The sequence below is a fragment of the Spinacia oleracea genome, chromosome 1, assembly GCF_020520425.1.
Source record: "Spinacia oleracea cultivar Varoflay chromosome 1, BTI_SOV_V1, whole genome shotgun sequence".
Taxonomy (NCBI): domain Eukaryota; kingdom Viridiplantae; phylum Streptophyta; class Magnoliopsida; order Caryophyllales; family Amaranthaceae; genus Spinacia; species Spinacia oleracea.
Window position 1 is genome coordinate 127,739,111 of NC_079487.1, and position 17,749 is coordinate 127,756,859.

The 17,749-nt window shown below is 36.2% G+C and overlaps 2 protein-coding genes across 2 annotated transcripts; one reads left to right on the forward strand and one right to left on the reverse strand.

The window, feature by feature from the left end:
• Positions 1–13,005: 13,005 nt before the first annotated feature.
• Positions 13,006–14,342, forward strand: LOC110783006 (casparian strip membrane protein 1-like). Its single transcript, XM_021987308.2, has 3 exons — positions 13,006–13,358; positions 13,873–13,996; positions 14,108–14,342. Exons 1-3 carry the CDS (start codon positions 13,126–13,128, stop codon positions 14,324–14,326), a joined length of 576 nt encoding a protein of 191 aa, XP_021843000.1. The 5' UTR covers positions 13,006–13,125; the 3' UTR covers positions 14,327–14,342.
• Positions 14,343–14,458: 116 nt separating this feature from the next.
• LOC110783005 (photosynthetic NDH subunit of lumenal location 2, chloroplastic) lies at positions 14,459–16,359 on the reverse strand. The gene is made up of 2 exons (XM_021987307.2): positions 15,759–16,359; positions 14,459–14,749 (listed from the first exon to the last, which is right to left on the reverse strand). Exons 1-2 carry the CDS (start codon positions 16,254–16,256, stop codon positions 14,651–14,653), a joined length of 597 nt encoding a protein of 198 aa, XP_021842999.1. The 5' UTR covers positions 16,257–16,359; the 3' UTR covers positions 14,459–14,650.
• Between the last annotated feature and the right edge of the window lie 1,390 nt (positions 16,360–17,749).

Here is a 17,749-nt window from a genome sequence, read left to right on the forward strand (position 1 = left end):
TTTCTCTGATGCCATCGTTGGCTTTTGTTAGTAAATTACATCCTTATGTTTTTCGTTCCTTTGGCAGTTATTCTGGTTGTACAGGACAGAATACATAAGCTAGAATTAGGTTCCTTTGATCTTGTTGGAACTCTTCAAAATGTTCTTGAAAATGTAAAGAGGTAACATAACATCATTGAGTTGGTCATAGGCACACGAAAAAACGAGTAGAAGGTCTACGAGCTGAGGCTGTTAGTCATTCGACTTCTATTTTTGACTTAAAAATCTTCTGTTGCAGACTAAGTAATACCAAATTATCAATCTCTTTACCAACAGAGGTATATAATAGATAGGCTAATCTTGCATGTTGCATCTACTTTGGAGATAAATACTTAAATTTCACGAGATTATTCTCAGTCAACTCTTAAAACGATCTCATGGATACGAGCTTATAAACTGTTAGGGTTTTTTTCCAGACCAGTTTACGATTACGCTTACCTCAACAGAATGAATTTATACACCCACCACCGTCTAAGGAACACCAGCAGCCGGAATTTCTGTAAACATCAAAGAATGTGCTCTTGTGGATGAACAAGTATCGTGCTAATTTTGTGCTATGTTTTTAGTGTTCTATAACGTCGTGGTGGTGACTGGTGAGTATGCACCTAGAATAATTCCTTACGATTTTAGTCGATTTTAGCCTGTCAGAGCATTATTCGTGGATCTTATAAGAATATTGTAGATCACACAGTATCAATAATTCAACCCATAGGCAGGTTGGGTAAGATTCTTCTGAACTTTTCTTGAGATGTACAAATGATCTTATATGACTTCTTTCTGACACCACTTAACAGATTTTTTAGTGTCAACTGGTCCAACAATGGATACTGTTAATTATGGGCCTGAGCCGAATCCATCAAGAAAAGAAAAGAGATAGTCCATCTCACAATATCAAGACTTTAACACATTACACCTCTGAAATTTGACTTTTCTTTTCTTTTATCAATGTGACACAATTACATTGTGATATTTCGTGGGCAATATCTTAACGTATACCTTAATCATATGTTCCACCCCAAACTTTTCTTCAATAATTTCATCAATAATTTCAAGTTACCCTGGCATATGATAGCTATGCTCGTGTTCCTAAGGTGGCTCATAGTTCGGTAATCCAATGACACATAGTTCATATGAGCTAGCCTTGTTGGGGGTAAGCGTTAGTCGTGTTACTAAGAAAACTCAGTCCATACTCCAGACTACTACCTCCGATTCAAATTGATCTTTACATTTTATTTTAGTCCGTTTCATAATGTTCTTTACACCGTGCATTTTTCTATTTTTGGACATGAAAATTTACTATCTCACCCATCTTACCCCACAACATTTACAACTTCCCACTCACTTTCTCTTGCTTTATTCATTTTTTCTTATATCACCTATCTTTTTACACATCTATCTTACTTTATCTTTATTTTAATTACATTCAACCATCTTTTTACCCATTTTTCTTACTTTGTTATAATATTTGTATAAACAGTAAAAATCATTTGAAACTATACTAATATGTAAAACCTTACCCTCCCCAGGTCTTACAAGGTGGAACACTCTTATGGTAACATATGATCCACTCCAAATCTTCTTTTTTAAAACGAGTTTGATTAGAGGTTAATTACAATGTACTTCGTACAACGTTTACTATGAATGTCAACTAATTTAGTGATAATATCAAAGGATGACTTCACACTCAAAAATTAGAAAGAGGGTGCATTAAAACCTTGCAAAATGGAGTGACATGGACGAAGAACAATACATCACATGAGTATTTGAATTAAAATCGAATTGAGATGAGGGTGGTGTTAGATAAAACAACAACATTTAGCTGACAACAGCCTAATAAAATGCAGTAAATGACATCATCATTGACCTTTACCTTCTTCAAAGGTCCAATTAGCAAAGACCTCAATCTCTTCACAAGATATTGTTGCTAAAACTTAGGCACAGACGCACAGTCACCTGTACAGTTGCTTGCATGAAACTAGGAATACTCTATTTTGACGTGTGTCTAGTCCTTTCGTGCGTACAAAAACAACCCATTACGGAATAGTGGAATACTTCATTAAAGTAACAGTGAGACGAGACTGGTATAATGAAACGATAATGGTATGAGTCAAATTCACACTCCCATAATATTTCTAAATTCAATACTTTGAAAATTTGAGGGTTAATTCTTTTTTAATTATTAACCAAACACATGGTATGAATTTATACCATTCTAAACTCATAACTTATATATATACGTAGCTCGTTCATATCTAAAATTTGTGAACCAAACACCTGTGAGACTTGAACAGTAGTCAAACCCAATTGATAAAAATAACAAGTTGAGTTATTTACGGCCTTTTAACTTAAACTTTTAAAAAATAAATAAATGGAAAATATCAACGGAACTAGATATTTTTGTTTTGGCAAAATATTTATGTTACTTTTTTTTTTTTTGCTGATCAGGTGTGATTAAGTCTTCAGAGTTGTTTGTGAGGTTAAGATTGTTTAGTAAATTTAAGTATAATTAGCAAGCAGCTCGTTAAGGGCGGACTGTTACATGGATGATGGATGAAAAGTTGACGGATGGAGGCGGATGAATCTCCACCCGATCCACCTCCGATTCATTGCAACCTACTTCGAATTACACCTCTATTTAATTTATATACTACCAAAAATCACAAGTCCTCATATGGTAATTTTAAAGAAAATCAAATAGTTATATTAAAAGTTGTCTCCATTAATTAATTAAGACCATATGTTTTCATAGTTTGAGCACCATTATAACTAAAAAACACGTAGCGTCTTGACATGGCATTATGCAACTTATGATTATCAAACAATATAATACTTATCATGTTTAATGCATGGTACGTACGTACAAATTGGCAATGGCTATCGACCAAGTGAAAGTGGATAAGAAGCGTAGGTAGATAAGAGTTACTCCGACATGACAATTAAAAATAAGGGCGATCTCCACCTCTTGATCAAATGAACATCACAATCACAAGTGTCAATTTTAGCCTCTTTTTCTTCAACACGAAGCAACAATGATAGATTATATCGATAGTATGACCGTACAAAACTAACTAATTTACTACAAAGCTTAATCCAATCGTGCATTTCACACATGTTTTAGTCCAATGATGCATTTCACACATCATTGAGAAATGGTTTTGGCTTCAACCTTTGTTTGGTGCTTACTAGTTACTATTCTCAAGTGTATCGATCAGCAGACTTCAAAATGTTACTACTGTTGTTTGAGGCTAGGCATACGTCGGTACGTTTTTGAGTGTTTGACATTAATTTTAAACATTCACTACAAGAAATTGTATTATTAACGACGGGAAATCCCGTCGCGAAAGGCCAATAATCGTTGATTAATGACGAGATTTCCTGTCGCGAACCCGTCATAAAAGGGGGCCGTCGTTAATATAAAATCCCGTTGTAAACCCATCGTAAAAGACATTTGCGACGGTTAATCCCGTCATTGTTTGGTTGTAAGTCCCGTCGCAAAAGACTTTTGCGACGGGATTTTTGACCCGTCGTAATTAGGTTGTCGTTAAAGATACAAAATCCTGTAGTGTTTCAACATAAATGTTTGATCATCAAGGTTAATAGCAGTATAATTCTATAATTATTAACATATTTCTATACTCCGTAATTATTAACCTATTTCTCCATTACCCTTTTATAAAAAATGAATTTTGAATTTTTGATGGATTACTCTCTTATGTATGCAATTTTTTTTTATGAAAAAGTTATATGAACACGCTAATTTAAGTAACTTTACTCAAACACAAATTTGGTGTCCCTTACTCCCTAATATTTAACCAAACTGATCTTATACGAACTTATCTTTACTTATCTACTTAAAATGAGTAATATTAATTAAGGTAAAAATAACAAGACCTAAATATAAAGTAAAAACACATCTAGATACACTAGATACAATTTTACACCTCCCATTTTTTTTTTTTAATATTCACACAACCTTATCCATTGCGCTTCCATGCCGGCCACCCCACCTCCTTCTAGCCTTGTAGGTGATGAGGTGGGAAATCTTTGTAATTTTTTAAAGTTAAATCATAAACAACACTCCTATCTACTCGTATCTTGCAAATGGAACTCAACAACATCCCCTCTTTATACGGCTTAACAAACTCTTCACTTCTTCCTTTCTCATCTTTATAACCCTTGTATTCTTGATGATTAGTCATTCATACATTTCCATTTTAAGAAAAACTTCATTCATTTAACTAGCTAGTAACCTAAGCTAGCTATATATATATATATATATATATATATATATATGATTATATATCATCAACGGTCTTGCATGCTTTTGCAAAGGTATAGTCGGTGCAGCCAAGGATGACTTGCCGGCCGGCCGCCGTCCGTGCTAGGGTTAGTTTCCTTGATGACATTTCTTCATACATCAAATAATGAAAATTATGAAGATCGAGAAAGTTGAGACTTTAGAGATCTACTAGTTGCCGGCAAGTTGTCTTTGGCTACATTACTTACCTTGTATCAACATGTTAGATCTATGATGATTTCAATGGAGATCCAAGGTAAATCATCTCATTTTTTCATGTATATATATGAAATTAAGAAAATCGATCACAAACTCAAACATGTGCTCTAAATCTCCAAGTTCCTAATCAACATGACACTAAACAAATAAAAAAGGTATTATTCTTGATTATTATACCCTTAACTAGATATTAGTATGGTGGATACTCTAATACTCCCTCCGTCTCATTTTAGTTGCTCAATTTTAACCCACAAAGATCTGACAATAATGAAGCTAGTAAAACGAGGTAGAGGTAGGATTCAATTTGGTAAAAGAAACGAACAATGTAAAAATGTTACGAAGAAAAGGTTGAATCGCCAACTTTATTTAATTTGTATGAAGGCATTATAATTGATGTATAAATAAACAATAAATAAATTCCATTTCAAACGAAACTATATTAAAATTTATTTAGGGAATTCAAGCAAAAAAGACAAGTACAATTGACAATTAAGAAATGAGAAGGGGGGGAAAAAAAAATCTCTTTTCAATTGTTTTCTTTTCTTTCACTTGCTCGAGACGTTCAAGAGGTGCAGTTCTATTTTTGTTGGCGATAACAAAATTTTTATTCCCTACATTTATTTGTTTCATTAGGTCCAATTTTCAAACTCTGCCACATTAGCTTTTCACCAACTTTTTCATTATTTGACTCATATAAAGCTCAGCCTATTTTTACACATTATCCCAAAACTCACCTCAGACTCATATAACTCTTAAAATAATATTTTATGTATATATCTATTTTTGGTAAATTTTCTAAGTAATATTATAACTATGTTTTCTTATATACAATAATTTATAATTCGAGAAAAAAAAATGAAAAAAATAGAAAATGTTAATTACGAAATTGACATATATTACATAAAAATTAGAAACAATAACACAACATATTAAATTCAAAAGATCTAGAACATAAATTTAAAGGCAAATTAAACAAAATAATACACAAATCATCAATAATTTAGTTGGGTGAAATAAGATAAATTAAGTTTGATGATGTGGCATGATTTGATTGGAGGAAGAAAAAAGTGGAGTATTAAGTGAGTCTTGAGTGAGTCTTGGATTTTCGAACTCACTTTAAGACTCGGTGTAGTCTTTTACCACATTATCCCAAGATTTAATTAGACTTGAGACTCACCTAAAGATTTAGTCTTGTGCATTGGCAAGCGTGTCCGGTCAAAACAGGTCGAGTATTAAGGGACAGAGGGAGTATTCAATTAGATACTATAGTATAGAGACTAGACTTGATCGACCATCTTGAGCCCGATCCATATGTCAGGCTCGAAAAATAGTAGGTTTTGGCATGTTTCCAGGCCCGGCCTAAACCGGTTAAATTTTTTCTGGGGCGGGTTTTGGGCAACTTAAACAACAATTTTAGTTAGGAAGACTTTTCAATGGCTACAATAAAATAGTAGCCACTGTAATTATATCGAATCTAAACCGTTCGATAATAAAGATTGAATCTCATCCCTCTATTTGTTTGACCCCAATCTTTCAGAAAAAAATAAAGATTTTTTTTTTAAAAAAATAAACGGTTTGCATTACGAAAAAAACGGTTTCAGAAAATTCACTTGCATAAAAATTAGCACAATTTCATATTTATCTGATTGTTTACCCATCCAAACCCACAAGAATAATAATCAAATACGTAGTACATACTATCATTAGTTTTATGATTAGTTTTACGATTAAAAATACCATTTAAACTAAATGTTGAAATCAATTTTGGGATTTATACTGTGTTGGTTGTTTTCATTCTAATGGTGATTTTCTTCTTTAAACAACCCAATTTTCAATAGTGTAAAATTTTGTAAAACAATACCTCGTATATGATAACTCTTTCAGAAAGAAGCCGTGCAAGTTAATACTTGTAAAACGAAAAAAGCATTGGTTGATGATAATCATGGAGTTTTAGAGAGGAGAAGAAACGAAATTAGTTTTTTTTCCTTCTAATTATTATTTTCTTCACTTTTTTTAAATATTAACATTTGTTTTTTAAAAAATAAATAAAAGTCAAGTCAATAGAAAATTAATGGTGTAGATTAATATATACTTCGTAGACGGTCAAAATTAAAAGCTTATAATGGCCACCAAATTGATGTAGCCATTGTAAAATCATCCTTTTAGTTATAAAATTGACCCGACTCGAAAATGACATTAGCCCGTTATGTTTGGCCGGAATTAGCGGGTTTTGAGCATAAAAAATCAGCCTGAAATTTAGTATAGCCCGATCTAACCCGATATAATGGGCTGAATTTATTGGACGTGGTTCGGCCCGCATTTTCATCAAGTCTAATATAAACCACTAAACAACGTTGATGTTGCATGCAGCATGCATAATGCATTCTCAACTTAGCCATGATAAAATTGAACGACGGGTTTGATTATACGAAGAAATGCTAGATCGAGGAATACTCCAATTTTGGTTCAACAATGAACAATCTACGATGCTGACCCCCCAAAATTATCACAAAATTACACACATTTAAATTCCAAATAATCAACCGCGCGTTAACTTGATTAGAGGACGGAGATCGAGTGACTTTCACAAGAAAAGTACAAACGATCAAGCTGAATACAGCGTTTTGTCTTAAGTAACGGATTAGCTACTGTAGACGTGAGTATGATTGTTGTTGGTGCATATATCGGATATTCGGATGTTATAGTAGTTAAAATTTAATTGTGAGTTGCTATTTACTTCCGGTAAATAGATAAATATTTTATGTTTATGAAATACTACGTATACTACGTAGTACTATGTAACATAGATATCATTCTACCTTTCTACTCTTTTAAAAGAGTTTGTAACTGCCGCTTGATTTTCAACACTCTACTAATTTATCTCCTTTCTCGCTGGTCATATCTGTCTTCTACTTTAAGGGATCTTTTGGGTTTGGTTTTGAAACTTACATAAAAACATTATGACTTCTGAGCATATATAGTTGTGTGGTTCCTCCATTCCTACTTTTACTTAAATGATTTGAGTGAACACTAAGGGAAATTTAAGATCTGTAATCTTAGGGGGCAACCTGAATTCCGATTGCACCATATCCGGGACTAATTTGGTTTCTTAGACATACTCCGTAGTTCCTTAATACTTGTTTCGGGGTTGAAACGATGGTAGGAGCGTCCTTGATATCTTGAGTTCTGGTCACGTACGGTGCCTGCAAGATGAACTCCGGGCCAAGGGGGGGTCCCCGAGGCGGAGCCTCCGACGCTCAAGTCAGTACAATTGATGTATAAAATGAGGTCTTTAGGGGAGAGAGAGAGTAGGGTGGCTTCTCTAGGGTTAGAGAATGACCCCTTTTACCTTGCCCTTTGAGGGGTATATATAGTGCCTTGTTGGGCCTTTTGAGGCCTTGTTGGTGGTATTGGGCTTGAGTGGGTTTTATTGGCTTTTGGGTTAAAATGGTGGGCCCATTTTAACACCCCAACAAATGCCCCCCAGACCCAATTCTATTTGAAAAATGGGTTGGGTTTTGATTTTGATCACCCTTCGGCTCGGTTTTTACCTTCGGCTCGGATTGTAACATCGATTTGAGTTGTAATCTCGGAGCGATTTTTAACCTCGCTCTTCAAATCCGGAGATCTGTTTAAGAACGTGCTTCTAAAATCGGCTCGGATTGTAACATCGGTTCGAGTTGTAATCTCGAAGCGGTTTTGTACCTCGGCTCGGACTGTAACATCGATTCGGGTTGTAATCTCGGAGCGATTTTTAACCTCGCTCTTCAAATCCGGAGATCTGTTTAAGAACGTGCTTCTAAAATCGGCTCAGATTGTAACATCGGTTCGAGTTGTAATCTCGGAGCTACACAATTTTGATCTTCAATATTTTATGTATTTATGTTTGTCAAACATAAATTTATAATTCGTTTTGAACATGATGAACAATTTGAGGTATATGCTCTTACAAAATGACTTATTGTTTAGACAATATCTGTCAAATTAAGTCTCCAAGAATATTTTGCATTTACCAAATTAATCAAGTCAAGTAAATTATATGCTGACAAAATATAAAGTACAAAGCTTAAATAAATAGAAGACTTAGCTTTGAAGTCGGATAAATTTTTCTTTTGCCGAGGATGTAATTTGTAGATGCTAGTAACATTTTTCTCCTCAACTTGCGTGCATTTTGGATAAACACATATATCACCCACTTGCTGACTTACGTGTTTTTATAAGCCAAAAGAATTTCCAAATTCTTTGGTGCAAGGATTATTGTTGTTGACTACCTTCAGCGTAGAAAATTGTTCAGGTACGATCATGAATGAACTCGTAGGTAGCAGCAGTTTATTATGCTTTGCCGATGCTGGATTGTCAACATTATAAGTCAAGGCTGGGCTGTTGTGTTCGGCATTGAGCTCGGCTCAGGAGCTAAGATGCTCGGTACTGTTCTTCGGCATCGAACTCGGCACTGAGCTTTGGTGCTCTGCCCTTGTTTGCTTTTGCTTACCCAATTTACCTTGGCACCGACTTGCTAATCCAGTACGCTTCGGCACCGACTTGCTGTTGTTCTTGCTATGTTGAGCTATGGCTACGAGCTTCGGGAAGCTGCATGCTCGGCACCAAGCTTCGGGTCGACTTCGGGGATACGGAACTCCATGCTTGGGAACCTCCATGCTCGGCACCAAGCTTCGGGGCTTTTCTTTTTGGCCAATAATTTGGAAATTTCTGCATATTTGATCTTTGACCTCCGAGCTTGGTGCTATGGTCAGCTTCGGCCTCAGAACTTGGCAGCAAGCTCGAATGTTTGAGCACCACCTGGTTAGTTGTAGGGCTCTACTTCAGCGTGACCTCATTATGAGCTTTCATTTAGCATTCGAGCTTCAACATTCTATTCGGATGATGAACAAGATTGAAGGTGACTTCAGATGGCTCATCCTCTCCGAATTTTATTATCTTTGAGCTCGCAGGAGAGTATTGCATGTGGTATGGTCTCTTTATTTGACACCATGTTCGGTCCTTGGCTCGGGCATGAGTTACTCTGTTTCTCGGCACTGCTCGGGAGCTGCCATGCTCTTTGGAGATGAGCTCGGCACTGAGCCTTTAGTCAGAACCTTCTGCAAGAACCTTCGGGACTAGGGATCATCATCCTCTTTCGTTCGGGCATTGGGTCTCTTTGGTTTGGACCTTAGGTCGAACCTCGGGAGGTGGCTGTGTTCGGCCCTGAGCTCGAGAGGTTCGGCACTGCTTGGGGTTGCAAACAACTCCTATCAATGAGCCTCAACTGCTGAACTTCATTTAGGCATTTTAACGAACACCTCGTGGGTGTCAGTTAGAGTTGCAATAATGGAATTGCTTTCGTAAGATAGTAGTAGCTGCTTTGCTACGTTACTTGGCATATTATCAATGAGTGAACTTTCAGCAAGCAAAATGCATCTACCAGATAACAGGAATCAACGAGAATGTATCAATGTGTAAGGCTTGACTTTCTTGAAGAAGTTATGCCAATTGACGATCACTCGATAGACTCCCACTTCTTTTCCAGTATGCTCTGCTTCGGGGTGCCTTATCTCGGACCTCGGGGGCATGAGCTCAGACCTCGGAAGGCTTTGGCTCGGGCCACGAGAGATGAGTTTCCACTACCGAAACTTGGGTTTGCAGTAGGCTTTGCTTCGGGAGATCGTCCTTGGCTCCAAAGCTTCTGTTGTATGAGACTTGAATTATCAAAGCTCTTTAGTTGGCTTCGGGATGCTTGCCTCGGCAGACTGAACTTTGGTGCTAGCCTCGGCATTGATCTTCGGCACGGAGCCTCGACACTGAGCTTTGGTTATGGGCTTCGAGAGCTTCTCTTCGGCAATCAACCTCGGCAATCAACCTCGGTAAATGAGCTTCGGGGGAGCTTTTCCTTGCTGAACTCGCGGGTAGCAGCAGAATGTGGGTATGCTTTTGTTGCCTCGGAAGCGAAGCTATGCTCGGCATGTTGTTTGGACCTCGGGAAGCTCTTCGGGAGACTAATCTTCACCTTTTGCTAGTCTTTGAGGTATTTTGTCAAACACCTTGCGGGCGTTAACTGAAGTTGTAGGCATGAAGTTTCCTTTGCAGTAGCTTTCACGACCAAGTTGATCACTATGAATTCAACTAAAAGGTCTGCTAAACAACAGTGTATCAATGACAAACAACATAGATATACTAGTTCTCTACCAAACCAAATTAGTTATGGTATAAGAAAGCATGATGATTTCATAAAATATCACATTAATTTATAAAGAAACTTAGCTTAATTTGAGCTTGCAACTGGGCCATGGAAATGAGATTTGTAATTCACAGGTGTGAAGTGTTTCACTTCTCCGTGGTAGCTTCCATTTTGCCTCCGGCCAACTTCGGGAGGCTAGCTTCGACTACGCTCGTTTATGACCATCAACCTTAGCTTAGCTTTCGGCTTCGGCCTCTGAGCTTTATATCTCATATCCTCCTCTCGTATCTTCAGGAAGTAGTCTAATATACTACTATGAAAGTGCTCCGGCAAGAGTACAGGTAGGAGAGCGGTACTCGCTACCTCGCATTCATTTGACGGAGTATAGCTTTTCATTTCCCCATTTGCTGGAGTAAATTAAATTAGGCCATCAATTTCTTGATTTCCTTATTTCGTACTCGAGCTCCTTCATTAATGATGGTATCTCGAGGAAAAATTATGCCATCATCTTCTTGGATTTTGCCATTTGTTGCTTCTGACTAAGATGTCAGTGTAAGTTTACCAACTTGGTTATCACCCACCTTGATGAGTGATGAGTCCAGGGCTGAGATGTCATCAAATATTTGTGACCGAATATTAACCACTTTGTAATATTTGATATTTGTTGGCAAAATGGTAGTTCTTGACCGGCTATTTTGAATTTTTCGGTCACTTTTGTGCTTGAACAGGATAGCCATGGAAGAGTGGATCTTCATGGGTTATTGTACTCTCTCCCCACAGACGGCGCCAAATTGTTTCGGGGTTGAAACGATGGTAGGAGCGTCCTTGATATCTTGAGTTCTGGTCACGTACGGTGCCTGCAAGATGAACTCCGGGCCAAGGGGGGGTCCCCGAGGCGGAGCCTCCGACGCTCAAGTCAGTACAATTGATGTATAAAATGAGGTCTTTAGGGGAGAGAGAGAGTAGGGTGGCTTCTCTAGGGTTAGAGAATGACCCCTTTTACCTTGCCCTTTGAGGGGTATATATAGTGCCTTGTTGGGCCTTTTGAGGCCTTGTTGGTGGTATTGGGCTTGAGTGGATTTTATTGGCTTTTGGGTTAAAATGGTGGGCCCATTTTAACACCCCAACAATACTTAACAATTTCACCCATGCATATATAATTATTATACACATATTCTTTATATCGTTTTCTGATTTTGCAGTACTCATTTCCAACAAAACAACTTTTTTTCTAGCTTTCGCTTGTAACTCGATCTTTCTAAGCTTAATAACTCGTTTCTACAACGGGCTAGAAGAATAATAAGCTGTTTTAATGATAAATAAAATTCATTCAAAGTATGTGATTGCTTAAATAGAAAGAAATACTTGAATATTTTGGTTTGAAATAACCTTTTCTAGAAACATATAAATTTATATTTTTCATTTAAACAAATTTAACACATTAGTGTGTGTAATGGCACAAAATTTAAGAAAGAGATTAGGTAAGGTAAATGAACAAATTGGTCGGAATAACTTTTGAAAATCAGAAATGATTAAGTTACGGTATAAAAAATTATTCTGGTAGTATATCTTTGCTAATGACCTCCTAATATAAAATAGCGTGTCAGGCAGGTGTATACAAGTGTTAAATATTAGGTATTTCACAGGAAACCGAAGAAATAAAAAATTTCAGACTTTCTCTAATAAAATAGATAAAATTTTCTCTTAAAGGAAGAAATACCTAAAAATTTCACCTTTAAACTTTTTCCTAAAAAAATTAACACGTCAAAGAGTTGACCTATGTCTCACTCCACGTAGGAACATCCAAAACCCCCAACTCCATTCATTTTTGACTGAAAATTATAAAATTAAATTACACATAGACGTCAAAGAGTTGACTTAAAAGAATAAGAAAATGTTTTAATATTAGAAACCCACTCCAAAATTAATTTCTGAAAGAAAAAGAAACTCAATTATTTCTATTTTATAAAACAAATTGAAATTATTTTGAGCTGGAAATTAAATTATCCAATATAAAACTAACCAAATATCCATATACAAAGCAGGTAGAAAGTCCTATGAAAAGTTTAGAGCATCATAATTGTTAGCTTTAGCAAGTATAAATTATAAAATAATGTAATCAATTAATTATCAAATACATTAATATTTGTCCTTATTAGAGAAGCAAAATACCAATCCCACTTATTTTCTAGCAAACCCATTAACCCAATCCTTCTTTGTCTCTTCATTCTTGGATTATTTCTATTCTTTGAAGTATATATACCATTTGCAACTCATTTACCATCATCAAGCATCCATTCTTCTACAACTTTCGAGTAATTAAAAAGCCTAAGAAGTTCCACATACTAACAAATTACGCGTAAAAGCAATCAAATCATCTTCAGAAAGAAGCAAAATGTCAAAGGGAGGACTTGAAGCCGGTGTGGCCTCTAAGGGTGCTGGTGCTGGTGCTGGTGCTGGTGCTGGTGCAAGCCGACCACTTTCCATCCTTGACTTCATCTTTAGGGTTGTTGCTGGCCTTGCTACTCTAGCAAGCGCGATTTCCATGGGAACAACTAATGAGACTCTCCCTTTTTTTACACAATTTATTCGGTTTAGAGCTGAATATGATGATCTCCCAACATTCACGTAAGTACTACCTCCATTTCATAATGATCTGTACACTTTCCGTTGTAGTCTGCTTTATAATTTCTTTAAATTGTGTTATAAACTACTTACTCACATAAAAATTCACTCTCTTACCCCTCTTATTCTAATATCTAATAAGGATGATAAAGGTCGCAAGTTGCGACAACATTTAGTTGTCGCAATCTTACGTGTTGGAATCTAATTGGTACATATAGGCGCCACATAGGTTTGCGTCATCACAATTTTTTACTATAAATGCAATATTTTTACTATGAAATATGTAAATAAGGTAATCGATATAAGAAGGAAACAAATTAAAGTATTAAGATTTTCCTACATTTTTTTGAAATATACTCCGTATATAATAGGTTATATAAGTCAAATATTTTAGTTTCCAATTTAAATCACGACACAAAAACATGACATGTCATCATTGTGACACGGCTTAAAGGTCGCATGTTGCGACCTTTATCATTTTCAATCTAATAAATGTTTTCCTTTTACTTGTATGAAGGTTTTTCGTGGTGGCAAACGCGATAATAACAGGTTACTTGGTGCTTTCTCTTACACTCTCAATCTTCCATGTCATTCGAAGTGGAGCTAAAGGAACCAGGATTTTGTTGGTCATTCTTGACACGGTAATATTACACAAACTCCATCGCCTTCCTTATTCATATATAACTCGAGTAGAGTAACTGTTTTTTTCGAGTTTTATGCATCTTTTAATCAGTAATTTTCATGGTATGCAGGCTGCATTGGGTCTATTAACATCAGCAGCATCAGCAGCAACAGCAATTGTATACTTAGCACACAAAGGCAATACCTCAGCCAACTGGTTCGCAATCTGCCAGCAGTTTAACAGCTTCTGTGAGCGTATTTCTGGTTCATTGATCGGCTCCTTTGTTGCAATCGTTATGTTCGTACTACTTATATTCTTGTCATCGTTTGCTATCTCCCGCCATCACTGATAGCTGTTAGATCAACCTCAAGGACTTATGTATATTTTTCTTTTACTTGAATTTGCGTGTTTTTCTTTACCTTCTACTGGTTTTTATCTGAGACTGTAATGTAATTGTGAATGTATCTATCTTAGTGTGTACTTCATATTTGAACATGATCATTAATCAAGTGAATTTTTAATCATCTTCTTGAATATCAAGCTAAAATAGAACATTAATCAGCGAAAAAAGTCGGGCTGAGTAATGTTCAATATTACAACAAGAATTATATTTACTGAACTTGTGCTGCAGATCGATATAATGGCAGAGCTTAAACAGAGTCCCCTGTTTTTATTATGCTAAGAATCCCAAGAGATTGTCGATTGATTTCAATGTCTTCTCATAGGATACGTATGATTCGTATACTTTTGGTGTTCGGACATAGTAATCAAACTGCACAACAAAGTGTTAGGATTATTAGCATTAAACAACAACCAATGTTAGTCTTTTAGTCATGAAAATTAGCAATATGAACGAGTATAGAATAGAGAAAATGCAAGTTGTGTGACAATTTAAGGTATTTCGTATTTACCCTTAAACAGTTAAACTTGTGATATTCTATCAACTAGGATAACAATGTTATCCCCCAATGACCTAATCACCTAACCCACTGCTAACCACACCCCTTTTCTTTTTCTAACTTTTCTTTTTGCGGATTAAAACTTACTGCGGAGTATGTATGTTTCACTATTTTTTAAGGTGGTTATTTTTTTTGGTGGTAAAACTAAAACATACTTTTTTTTACATAGATGACATACAATTGAACCTTCCAAGTTCCAATTGTAAATTTTTATCTAGAAGGAAAGAATCACCATGTTACCCGACCATGAAATTGGGGGTATTGAGAATTGAGGAAGGTGAGACCACTACAATTGGGCTTGGGCTTGGAAACTCAAACTTCTAGCTTTTCATACAATTGAAATAGAATTCACTCAATCAATTCTTTTTTACTATTGATTATCAGTTCGAATCCTTTGTCCCATAATTGCCGTCTCATTCGGAGTCATTTACTACTCCCTTTATTCCTACTTGCACTGTTTTGACTTTTTGCACTATTTACATAATTCACTTTGACCCTATTTTATTTATAGTATATGAAAACAAATGTTAGTATATAATATATTGTTGGGTTCATCTTAATATATATTTTCAAAATATTAATATTTTTATAAGTTTTTATAATATGTAGTAAAGATATTGGTGGTTAAAGTTGTGCATTGGCAAGCGTGTCCAGTAAAAACGGTGCGAGTATTAAGGGACAAAGGGAGTATTACACTTCATTTCATTGGTCCGTCTTATTAAATTTAACCGGGAATAAATAAATCCATAACCAACACAAAAATAACCAAACTTAAACATTAATGAGTTAAGGAATGATGACAAAAGGGATGAATGTAATTACCTCAGCCATGTTATCTACCAACTCATTAGCAGCATTAGAATAATCATCCCTTCTGCCTTCAGGAACCATAATCATAGCACTCTTCATATCCTGCTTCAAATAAGCTTGTTTTAGTCTAATGTAAAATATGACATACCTCCATGACATAGTCTCCAACATGTGCCTTAGGCTATGAAGCCCCTCAGCCGTGTTCTTTATCCTAGACACCGCATCCTCCGGTGATAAACCGGGCTCAAAAAACCGCTCCCAAATAAAAGAACGTGTGCCCCATTTAAATTCTTCTGCTTGTGCTTTCAATGGTGAACATGCAACATTTAGGCCTAACCCTCCTAGCAATGTTGTAACCAATATCTTTCGCCGGTTCGTTAGGTTTTCGACTTCATCGAAGAGCGATGATCGAATCGCCGACGTTTTATGGGGGTGTTGGTGGGTGTAAGGTGGTGATTTTTTAATCTTGGTTTGGAGTAATGTGATGGTAGGATTCAAAATGGTGGTCATGGTTTTGCAGTGTTAGCTTGGTTGCATTTTTGGTTGTGTTTTTGTGGATAAGGGATTCAATTTGTTTGGGCAAGTTTTGGCGCTGACCGATTTTTCTTGGTGTAATTTGGACCTATGGTTTTGTTAACGTGGCATGTGTTATCTATACGTTCTTTGGGCTTTAATCATGATATCTTCATTGTTGATTGTGGGCTGATCTGGAAAAATCATAACTTATTTTGAGTCCAATGATATCCATATTTCCATTATTGCAATTTATAGTTCTATACGTGATACGGAACTTACTATCGATATTCAATAGTTCAATACTAATACTTCGTATTATTAGTAAAAAAATGAAAAGAGAGAGAAAAAAAAAGAAACATGAGAGGCCTAAGTTTTCTAGAGAGAGAGTGAAAACCCTAGGTTGGTCTAGCCCCCTTCTCAAGCTCAAATTGTTCACAGATCTAAGTTTTGCCTTGCAAAACTCTTCGTCTTCCTCCTTGTCCTCTTACCGGAATGAGATTCCCCAAAAAATCTCTAGACTAAGCTTTAATAGGGGTAATTATGGCTTCCTTGGCAGCAGTTTGGTGCCTCGTTTGTATCGAGGTGTTCTTCCTCTTTTCCGACCTTCAGATTGCCTTCTTCAGCAAGGCAAGATTGATCCAAAGGTGGAGATCGATGCTGAGTCACTAGATCTTGGGTTTTTCAACAATAATGATGATTTAATGGGGTTAATTAAAGGTTTTACTCCGCTAATGCATTTTTACCGTCCTGTTTGGGCCAATGGAGGAGCTTATCCATTTGCAGGAGCACTAAGATTTCTTCTTTTTCCAAAAAATGTCGCAGGGAAGTCCTTCTCTATACTCTTCTTTGCCTTTTCACTCCAATTCTGTCATTTATTACTTGGGTTCGCGTTTTTTCAATGCTTGCTTTTTGTTGGTTTGTGTTTCGATTTTAGCTGTGTGATGATTACTCAGTTGCTGCAATTTATTTCTGGCTTTCTAGATCCTTCTGTGGTTGTTTTCAATCTGATGTGGTTTTTTCTTGCAACCATTAGTATTCTTAAGTCTTTATATCAAGCCTATAAATACTGGTCTTTTTTCCTCAGTAGTAGCATCTTCTCCACGTTTTCCAGTCTTCATCAATTTAGCTCTGTATTTTCTCTTTGTGTGTTTGCAAGATTAAACTTCCAAATTTTAGTGAAAATTCCCAGTTTCAGTCCTCGTCTTTGGGTTTTAATGTCTAACAACCCTGTAGTGTCTAGCTATGCCTCACTTCTTAAGAAGAACCATTCTCCAGTTTCCAATGAATCTCAACCTACCAGCTTACCTAGTGATCCAGGTTCTTCCAGCTTCTTCAGCCACCCCACCCATAGCTCCTTTCTCTTGGGAGGTAGCAGTCTTAATCATGATTCCAATCCACCACCTAAGGACAGTTCACACAGTAATGCACCACAGGTTCCTGGTTCGAATAGTGCCACCATCACCTTAGATGCCCCTAAACTTGACAAT

Excerpts from the sequence above, each read along its gene's own strand:
- LOC110783005 (XM_021987307.2), bottom strand. The coding sequence starts at position 16,256 with ATGACCACCATTTTGAATCCTACCATCACATTACTCCAAACCAAGATT. Across the intron at positions 14,750-15,758 it reads TGGTAGATAACATGGCTGAG|TTTGATTACTATGTCCGAAC; the intron begins GTAATTACATTC and ends TTTGTTGTGCAG.
- LOC110783006 (XM_021987308.2), top strand. The coding sequence starts at position 13,126 with ATGTCAAAGGGAGGACTTGAAGCCGGTGTGGCCTCTAAGGGTGCTGGT. Across the intron at positions 13,359-13,872 it reads GATGATCTCCCAACATTCAC|GTTTTTCGTGGTGGCAAACG; the intron begins GTAAGTACTACC and ends ACTTGTATGAAG. Across the intron at positions 13,997-14,107 it reads TGTTGGTCATTCTTGACACG|GCTGCATTGGGTCTATTAAC; the intron begins GTAATATTACAC and ends CATGGTATGCAG.